Source organism: Pecten maximus, chromosome 1 (assembly GCF_902652985.1).
Source record: "Pecten maximus chromosome 1, xPecMax1.1, whole genome shotgun sequence".
NCBI lineage: Eukaryota > Metazoa > Mollusca > Bivalvia > Pectinida > Pectinidae > Pecten > Pecten maximus.
Genome location: NC_047015.1, coordinates 40,424,581 through 40,435,916, shown reverse-complemented (window position 1 = coordinate 40,435,916; position 11,336 = coordinate 40,424,581). Strand labels below are relative to the sequence as shown.

Genomic DNA, 11,336 nt, shown 5'->3' with positions numbered 1-11,336 from the left:
ATATCCTAAATTGTGAAATTACATGGTTAAAACAGATTGTATGCCAAGTGGTGGAGTATTCCCTATACAGCTTGTTCATGGCCAAACTCATGTACATATTGTTGAAAAAAATAGTAAACAGTAAGTTTGAGGTTCATTAAAAATAAAGGACACTTTTTTATCTGAAAATGATCTGGTTTATAAAATACCCAATGTGAACTTTATATTTAATTGCATTGATCTTGTTTGAAAAAACACTGAAAAACACTTGAGTTTTTAATGTGGGAAGAAACTGGAGTAGGAAAAAACCCTTTGATCGATCAAGTGGTGTAACCTATAAATAATATATATATCCAAAAGGGAAATCAAATGAAATTTGACATATATATATATAGTTTACATTATATATAACATAATTATAGCTTTCTGTTAATAAATTAAAATTTAAACTTTCTCCGAGTATATTGTATACCACAGCCAGAATTTCTAAAAATGAAAACAAATTACCAAGGGTAATAATGTCTTACTGGCAGCAAGGCTGCATATCTTTAACAAGGGAATTGTGGTATACCTAATGGCCAATTTCAATAAGCAGGATTGTATGGCCATCTTTGTCTAATAGACCCTTTTTACAATCACTGTTTGTTGTTATCTCCCCTGCCGCTGTGATATTCAGAATGAGACGAGAGGCATATAAATCATTTCTGGTTTGATGCTGATAAAAACTATGTATGTTGCACATAGACAAGTGTTGAATAAAATTTTATTGATATTTAAAGGCAAGTCAGTCATGACCATTTGTAAAGTTAAGTACTTATTTAAGAGTATATTGTATTAAATTATACTGCATATGGCAGACAATTCCATATTGCATGTTGTTTTTTACCGGTGCCTAGGAGCACAATGTATGTGCGATGTAGTTTCACAGTCTTATAAATAAGTTACTTCTGTGATCGGCAATAAATCAGTTACCTCCTTCAATATCTTGTAGAATATGTATGAGTATGTAATATAAGGTGTCACTTTTATTTAACTGTGTTACTGTTGATAATTGATCACATCCTATCGACACATTGTCTTACCTGAAATACTTGACCGTTTCGACAACTTGACTTCTACTAGGTAGCTACTTGACACGTACATGTAACGATCGAAACTTTGGTCAGGAATAATTGTGATAGCACCGGAAACTCTCTATTAAAACAATTAATTTTCAGCAATTTTCCAGCAAAATAAATGAAAGTTATAGCACGTTAAAAAAAAATTTGGGTCAATGCTATGTTCACCGAACATTTTTTTAACAAAGTTCTTATCAGACATTGTAATGCTGATGCATGTTCCTTGTAATTATTTTTTTCCAAAGTGATTAAATTTTCTATTATTCCTTCGTTTCACCGTTTCCAAGTTTTCTTGTCCTAGTTATACTAAATATTCAAACAACTGATGGTAATTACATGGAGGTAACTGCCAAAGGTCGGTTTGCAACTGTCCTTTGTGGTTGCATTCAAGTCCATGTATGTAACATTCTTTGACGTGTCCAGTAAGGAAAAAGGGTTAATGTTTGTTACGCTGTTTACCTCGGCAGATTTCCTGAATTTGATTCAATGTTGCTGGAGAATGATCGAGAGTGTAACATATATAGCGACAAGCATAGCCTTGTTACTTGTGACACTTTCACCTTTTGTCCTGAAAATATGTTTAAACTTTAAGTTGAACGCCATAATGCCTCAATAGCTAGAAGTAAGTGTTACACCTCCAGCCTCGTTTTGACTTTGATTTAATTGATACAGCAGTTACTTTTAGGCACAGCGATTGTGAAACTTGCCTATTATTATTACGTGTTTATTATCAATTCAAATGCTACTTCATTTTCATTCAATAAACCAATGTCTACTTTGACAATAAGTAATGTTAAAACCTTAATTGTTTAATAATGATATTACATTGTATTTCCTTCTTTTTTTCAGATGAACACCAATGGCACAAGTGTGCCTGTCTCGGACGTGACTACTCCTATACCTGTTACAACAAATATCCCTGGTAACCATAGCTCCATGACAACAGTTCTACCAGATAATGTGACAGGGAATGCATCGTACATCCAGCCCCTGATCTTCCTCCAGACCAGGGCAGCCCAGGGGATTGGAGGTGTATGTGCCTTCTTGGCCCTCCTTATTACTGTTCATCAGGTAAGTCACAAAATTCTACTCAAGATAAAATTGTAATGATAAAAAAGAAGACTTTATAAGTTAAACAGTTGTTACACATAATAGACCAGATATTCCCTTGGCTAGTATCCAAATGGTTGAATCATCGATAATACACAAACAATTTTTTAAACATTGTAAACTTTTGTAATATTTGGTTCTTGACAACGGGGCAGATAACCTGGAAAAGTTAATCATTTTCTTGTCTGTACTGACTTGGACTTCATGGAAGAGGCCTTCCACACTGTTTGCCTTTAGCTGAAATGGGATTTGGGTCCTGTTTCCTGGCTGAGACATAATTATATAAGGCTATCTTAAATTACCATGTATTTGGTAGGGCACAACACAAAAACAAGCCAATCTATGAAGAGGTTGTCCATTAAAGCCACATACTCCCAAACAACCTTAAATTCTAGTTGCATACATGTATTAATGGCAATCCAAGATGCTCATTCACGCTTTCCTAACATTTAAATTACCACTGGCCTGGATGCTTGACCACGAGAGTCCTGGAGACATCAGTGTATAAAAATAACTCGCCACATTTATATTTATTGCGAGATTTGTCACGGAGCCGAGAATGAGGCTATAACAACGTGCGCTGCACATAAACTACAAACATGGCCGTTGTTTACATATCGAGCATACGTGAACTTTACCTAATGATGCTTTCATTTAATCATATCAACAGAATATTGGCATAATAACTGAACAAAATAAACAAACAAATATCTAGTTTACATTTAAATACTTAATTTTAAAATGAAGCAGTATGCATACAACAAAACATCGATAAAATTTTAGATCAGTGAAGTTGACAATGTTCAAAAGCTTACCAGCAATCCAATAGACGTCCGCAAAATCAGAATTTGAGTCTATTTGTTTTTCTTTTCTTGCTTAGTTCCAATGAATCATTTCCTTTCCTAAGGAAATACTCGGGTTTTGTCGATTCCACTCACTTTTGCGTCTTTTTTTTTGCAGAATATGTCTGCATTTTCCCAGGTCCACGCCTTCGGCATTCTGCCATTTTGTATGGACTGTAAAACCACCTGTTGCATTGTGGGACTAATTTTCAGAGAAACTTGGCCTGGCAGCCACAGTTATTATTTTTGGGAATTCCCTGTATACTTTCATAAATACACATTTTCTTTCAGTTTCTGATTCACGATAGTCTGTTAGGTACTGTAAATCACTTATATTTTGCGAGTACTTAATTTCGCGAACTCACCAAATTTGACTTATTCGCGAATACATAATTTCGCGAATTCTGATCTCATAATGACTTTAATTTCGCGAATGACGTTAACAGATCGGCGATTTTTCCATGTTGGTAGCCATTTTGTTTATGTGACAGTACAAGAAAAGTCATGTGATTCATTCATGTGATATCAGTGTCTGGCCATACTGAATTGTATTTACCGTACCTGTATACATGCTAAATGGCTTACAAAGGCTGTGTCAGACATTGATCAAAACCCACGGCTCATTAAGAATGCCTGGAAGATGACGGAACTACAATAAGTTGTGAGTTAACGTACATTGTAATTAACGTACGTGTGTATACAGTTATACCGATGAACAGTTCTCGGGACAGTCTATTGTGAATGATTTATACTCCAGGCGATTATTTGCTCTGAATGTTTGAATTAAATAAATAATTTGTTTGATTTCAACTTTGTTATGGTAAATATCTTTTTGAGAATCAAGCGATGTGAAGTGCTATGTATACATGTAACCTTACATAACTTACAACAGCGTGGGTAATAACGTACGACGTATTCCGGGTGACCATCCGGGATCCTCGGGACCGTAATTTTTAAACTTGAATTAACTTCTAGACTACGTTTTACATGTAGTTAATGAAGTCGGAGTTCAACCACAATATCAGTGTTCAGTGGGTTTTTTTTGTGTGTGAAATTTTGGTGTTTTGTAATATAAAAACACACTCTGATATAAGTATATAATTTATCATTCTATCATTCTATCAGTATTTTAACGGCGATGTTTGCTCACCAACTAAAGATTACGGTAGATTCAAAATGGACGCCACTTAGTATTCTTGTCATTCTTATACAAATATTCGCGAGGGATTTGAATTCGCGTTTGACTCTCCTCACGAATTAACACGAAAATAAATCCTAAGCGAAATATAAGTGATTTACAGTATGTATCATGTCCGAAAACTGTAAAAAGCTCAAAATGTAAACTTTGATATATGTTTCTTCGGGAGTATGTGGCTTTAATTAACTAACTAATTTTAACATCAAAGTAATAAATTACTGTAGCACTTCTTTTAGATTGATATTTTTCAAACCAAACACTGCTTTCAGTCTTTGATTGTGTTTTTAGTGTGAAAATATTCATAGCTGTTATATATGTATCACAGCATGAACATGTCAATTTGATATTCACTAGCTTGTTTAGCTTATTGTGAGATAAAAGGTATTATTTCCTGATTAACAGTCGAAAGGTGCTGTTTCATCATTCAAACCTAATAAGCAGTGGTTTCACTTTTTTACCCAGGTAATAGCCACATTTTTGTTGATATCTGACTCATTATAATTCATATACCAGGTAAATAGATATTTACCAAATTTGGTTGTTTTTCCAAACCGTGAATGCTACTCATGAACTGTTGACCGATCACACGCTGCGCAAACGAATGCACCAAATTTCAAGCGTTTAGATGATGGTGTTTTATTACTTGTTGTCTGTTTGTAAACATTGCTTTGATTTCGAGGTTTTGAAGAAATTAATAATGGCAGGTTTCTTATCCTGATAGAAAACAGGGACTCGGTGACTCAGTGAATACTAAATTCTGCATGCCTACTGCGAATCAAAAGGTATACCAAGGAGTGAGTTCGAAGAAGCAGACAAATCTGAGTTATACGAAAAGCTTAAGAAGCTCTAGTTACAAGCAGGCTACTATTTTGGGTCATTAATTCGCATCATCGGTCATCAACCTCGGGAAAACAGTTTTGACTGTTGACTGATGAGGCATGAAACAAGTGTAGATTGCAATAGTCAACCAATAATTTGAAAAATTACATAGACATGTACATAGAAAAAAGTTATCTTTATGAGATATTGGAAAAGTTAGACTGATTAATTATGGTCAATACATTGAATAGAAAACAAATAATTGTACTTTCAGTGGCTTAACTGATTGACTTTCTAAAGCAGCAAAATAAATTGCCGTCTCATGTAAATTTCCATGTTTACAGTATTGAAGCCATTTTTAATAGTAGCAAAATGACCTATAGTAACGAATACAGAAAGCATGCTAGCTTACATGATACAAAGTCAATAATGATTAGTACTGTTGTATAGTGGCATAAAATTGTGGATACATTCAGACATATGGGGAACATATATAAAGTGAAAGAATTGCTTTAAGCTAAAGGTTGCAGGCAGAATTAAAGCCTGACCTATATTTTTGTAATTCAATATTCATTACTGAAATTTTTCACTGTCCCTGACTTAAAATTAACAAGCCAAGAGATCTGGCCTATGTCTTACAGGTGAGAAATTATAATTTAATTAGCCCAGGGAATTTGGCAGTGTACTTAAAGTAATAGAATTGAAATTGATGTGTATACACATGCATAAATTTCATTTTGAAACTATTGTATAGATTTATCACATAATTGCCGTGGCCTGTTATCCAGTGAATTCACCCGTATAATATTTTGTATATATGTCATCAGTGTAATATACCCTGGAGGCTTTTTCATTGACTGTGCCCATTAGAAATCAGTTGTGATGTCATAATATGGACAGTGACCTATGTGACATCATGATTTATTAATGGTGCAACAAAATGGCTGTCTCCATTTGATTTAAGACCTTCAAATTTTTACTATAAAACTTGTCAGAATGGAAGTTTTCTGACTAGTTATATGATAAAAAGTATCTTGAATGAGTTTTCATTTGATATGAGACAGGTTTAAGATATTTTCATTTTTGTGAGCCTCTGAGACGAGTTTCATAAAATAATATGTATTGGAGTATTATATCAATATATTAATCAGTTTATCACATAATAACAGTAAACAATTAATCTGGATCGAACTGTTGATGATTTTGCATCGCCTACATACTTTGTGTGTGTTAGTATAAAGTATGGGTTGAGGGATAAACCGGATAGCAAGTTTCTGGTTTCCGGAGACCACTGTCGAGTCTATTCAAAACATCAGGAAATAGGCAAGTCGAGGGAAAACAGAAACTTGCTATTAATATATCCCTCAACTCCATACGTTAACTGTTTTATTATACCGATACAGACTGGACAAATACTTCCAACCAGACAATTTTGTAAAACACAGGCTGTTAAGCTGTGTCCTGTCATTTAGATAGCAATGAAACTAAAAGTAACCAGAATTAATTAGAATATACTGGCTATAGCGACCTACATGTCATTTAAAAAAATCCATAAGAATAACTGCATGACCTGGGATTTGACTTGGTTAATAATCTGTTGTTGGTGATATTCTGGTTTTGTGTCTACAGAAAGTGATTCTGTAATACTGTATATATTCATCTTTATTCTGAATATATTAACCCAAATTTTTCCTAATTCCTGATCAGATTAAACAACCTTATATAATTACTGAAGTTACAAAGATCTGTCAATCTCGTCTATATTCTTCCCTTCTCCTCCAAACAATGTAAAAGAACAGCAATGCTTTCAACTTTTTTGTGTACACCTGAGTATCTTTTTGGATCACCTTCATCTAATTAAGAAAACCGTGACAGTACCAAAAAACTAAGAAGCTATCGTCTTTACATTAAAAGGTGCCTAAATTGGTAGCGATCTCTGCCCATCTCTCTAAACGCTTGGTATACGTAACTGACAGCGAGTTTGGTAACATGCTCCACCCTCCTCTCACCTGATTGGCTTGGCGGAAACGCCTGAGTGTAAATGTGTTTTAGTTCAGCAGGGGTGTTTTATTTTCCAGACTAACACACAGGACTAAAACACAGATGGTAAATGAAATGGAGGGATATATATATATACATGTAGTTGATTTAACCAGTTACTTTTACATATAAAGTACAGAAATATTAACAGGATTTATTTGTCATGAAAACAAATTTATATCACAATTCGAAAGTTTGATTAGTGTTAATTCAACAGTTCACCTTCAGTGGTCAAGGTGATGGTATCAAGGGTCAAGCTGGGGTCACATTTGAGTTTGAGTGTCATAATAAACAGTGTCCTGGATGGATGTTATTGGTCAGATAGAATCTTTATATTGATTTTCTTCTTCCTCTCTAGCTGTAATGATAGCTATCAAGTGATAAAAGTAGCAATATGGAATACTGTGTCACAATCTGATATAGTTGGTAACTTGGTATACAATATGTTGCGACATCTATCGCATGCCATTCCAATAGAAACAAAAACACTGCTGATCAATCCACATTCACTTATCATTTTAGCTGAGTTTTTTCTTAAAAGAGGCACTTTCATCTGAACACATAAACAGCGCTGGAATTTCGCTTGGGGGATGTGTCATTTTTTTTTTCCTTTCACTAGAAAATCCAAGACCAATAAAAATAGCCTTTCAAATGTTCGTTGGTTCCAGGGGTTTATGATCATATAGTGATTACATGGTAAACAATACATTGTAGTGAGAGTATTTGTATGGTATGACCCCTCCAAACGCTAATACACAGCAATATGGTGACTGGGAATCCCTGCAATGTCAACTAGAAATTTATTGATTCTGTTCTTGTTAATTTTGAGCAAGCATTACTCTCTGTATTGATCTGGTCATCTAGCGATTTCAGGCTTGTATCCCAGTGTCCTCTTCAGTAACGGATTGTGTAGGTTTTATAGCGTCGGGGCAACCTCTGTCATTACACTCGGTGACTTTCATGTTTGTACAACATTTCAGGTAAACATACAAGATTCCTGTTCCATATACCAATAAATGAACTTTGTTTATTGAATCCACATGTTTTGAACAGAAAGATAAAAAATTCAGTATCTGTAGATCTGATATATATATATTGACTGCTCTTGAAACTGCTGTTCTTTATACATTTTTATAGAGATCCTATAGAACTTTGCCTGTGATCTCTGGCATGAAATAAAATGACATTTTACTGCTTAAATTGAGATTTTACTCCCATGTTTAAAAAAAAAAATCAATTTGGTAAAAAAAAAACATGACTGTTTAGCAACACATCTATTTGATGCAGTAAGCAGCATGCTTGCAATTCAGCAAGATAGCAGGGCTTCCCTAATGTGACAAGAAAATGTAATGGATCATCTCTCAATACTCCTTGAACATTATTTGTTTCCTCTGTACTAGCTAGGACCCTTGTCTTCAGTCCTGAGGCCAATAAATATTAATAGAATTTGTTCCATTATTGTTCTCAAATAAATACTGTTTACATTTGACAAGTGTTTTGACTGTTTATGTAATTATTGGAAATTTTGTACAAGTGCAGTCTATGATGGCAAAGTTCACTCGGCAGCTATTGCAAAATGGAAACAATAAAGTGTCAAAAACTTACTAGGATGGAAACTAATGTGATTTATACACAAAGTAACACCAGATATGTGGATCCGGAGTTGAAGCAAATTCCAAAACTTAACGGCGACATATTTAGTTTTATGTATACAGTGGTTAAATCCAAATTATAGTAAAATTTGGAAAATAAAGTCTATTTTCATAACTCATTTAGTCATTATTGACTACACCTCTGATTATTGTATCTGTCAAGTGTCAAATGAGGGGTGGAGTATAGGGGTGGGCGAGAGTACTGATATGGATTATTAGAATCCTTTCAAAAACTTACCTTTGATTTCTTATGCATGTTGTTATTCTCTGCTAATTTTTTTCTTTTTTGAATAAACATAATTTTACTTTGTTTTGATTTCGTATGAAATTAATCAACCTATTACTAATTTTTCCGACACTTACTGGATAACCTGATGCCAGGCTTCCATTGTGATAAACAACAATTCTGAGATATAATTTCATAAATCTCATACCGTATTTGTGCTAGGTCTTATATTTTGATATGAAATCTTGTCTAATGTCAAGGAAAATGAAATGGTATTATTTTTCAGATAAAAAAATTATACAACTACAGTCAAACCTGTCTATAAAGACTGCCCAATGAGAGGCAATAAACCTGTCACTATAGACAGGTTTCCTTTACAGAATTCGTGAAGATTTTTGCACCAACCAGTTTATGTCTTACTACCATAAATAACTTGTCATTGAACAGGGCATTTAGAAGACCAGTCAGTTTTTACATTTTAAGAAATCAAATCAATGCAGACACTTTTTATATATATGTTTTTATAAATCATAAGGGTTAAATCTTTATTAAAAAGACTTCCATTAAAAATCCAAGAATGAAACATAATTAACTGATTAGTTTGTTAAAATAGGTAAGCCCATCAGACGGCTCCTTGCAAAAACTGGTTGGAAAACAAAGGCACTTCTGTCTCACAGAATAGCCTATGGTCATATATCGGTGTAGCATGGTATTTTGAATCATGGTGAAATGACCCCGGGGTCAAAATACCATTATGGTAAAATGACCCCCCTCTCATGGTAGAATGACCCCCCCCCCCCCCCCCCATCCCCTTCCAAAAAAAAAAAAAAAAAATCCTAACTTGTTTTTCATATATCATTTAATATATTTTTTTAATGAAAGCTATATTGTATCAGATAAGTGATTTTGCTCACATGAAAGTCAATGATACCTTTCTTAATTGTAGCTCTGTCTTCCGTTTCACAGAACAGAGGATCTCTGCATCAGAAATTAACAAGGATCTCTGCATCAGAAATTAACAAGGATAAATTATGTCTTTCACTGGCAAAACACACATGACGTATGTTTGGGATGTTATCTAGAGGTTAGTTGAGAATGTAAAAGCGATAAATGAAACTTCAAAATGTGATGAAAAGTGAAAAAATATCAAATTTTTTTAATCTTTATTTTTTGAGGATGTTCGAATAATTTCCGAGGATCTCGAGCGGAAGCAGAATAACTTTATGTACAATGTATGTAGATTGAATTTACAAGTGCCTATTCCAGGTCAGCTGCAGTAATTATAGCAGATGGTGGGGGTCTTTTGTTTACATAATCAAGCCAGGGTTGAAGTGTCAGTTTTCTGGGGTTTCATGAGGGACATGACTACTGAGAGCAGAAGATGGTGGACAGAAATCGGTCTTTATATATAGAAAACAAAAGAGTGACACCCTCCACCCCCCTTCCAAAATTACCATTCATTAGTCACATCAGATATATATGGTCGCTATACAGAGGGGACATGATATAGTAAAATCTCGCCGGGAATCTGAAAATCGTCGTTATGTACAGACGGTTGTTAGAGCAGGTTTGACTGTAAATGCTTAGATACTATTTTACAATAAATCAAATTAGGTAGAGTTAGTGATTTTTTTTTCATTTGCTAACTTTCCATTACCAAGAAGAACATGGCATTGTTAATACATTGTAAGCTGGCGTTTCTGCATTGGTGATGATAACATTTGTTAGTTGATCGACTAATTGTCACAGTAATAGCATCTTCCTCAGATTTACAGTACCATCCCTAGTGTTGATGGTAAAAGGTACATGACCACAGGATTTGAGTTAATTAAGACGGTCCTATTACCCGTGCAGATAGACAGATTGATTTACTGTCACGGGTCTTCAACGCCAACTTACAGATTTATCAAAGTAGGTCTTGATATGGCACCAAGAGGATTCCAAGCACTTGAGCTCGGTGTAGCTGTGACATTACCGTATTGTATGTAAATGTTGGCATCAATACTCCATTTAGGACACCACTTGATTTCTGATCTCATCTGTTGTACATTTGTTCATTGTTTACCTTTACCTATCTTGATAAACGTGTATACATAATACTCTGGTAAGTAATAGAAATAACTTTCCTATGATTTCTATTCATATGTCATATATATTAATTAAGGGGATATGACAAGTTCAGGAAATAATGAACCGATTGTCATTAAAATGGACATGAATGATCTTTGTACCTCCGTTTGCTTTGTTGCAAAAAATGACTCTGCCTTTCCATGCTAATTTTCTCATTATCTAGACTATTTGGAGAAATCATGCAATTTATCAAAATAGTGATTTTTTCAAAATAAGAAAGAG

General features: G+C 34.2%; 1 protein-coding gene across 2 annotated transcripts in view; it reads left to right on the top strand.

Moving 5' to 3' along the window:
* Nucleotides 1-11,336, top strand: part of LOC117333701 (transmembrane protein 184B-like) — a 33,863-nt gene that overhangs the window by 835 nt on the left and 21,692 nt on the right. For both annotated transcript variants that reach the window (XM_033893131.1, XM_033893124.1), the window contains exon 2: nt 1,947-2,168. In XM_033893131.1, coding sequence (XP_033749022.1) covers nt 1,947-2,168 — 222 coding nt within the window. The remainder of the gene's footprint in view (nt 1-1,946; nt 2,169-11,336) is intronic.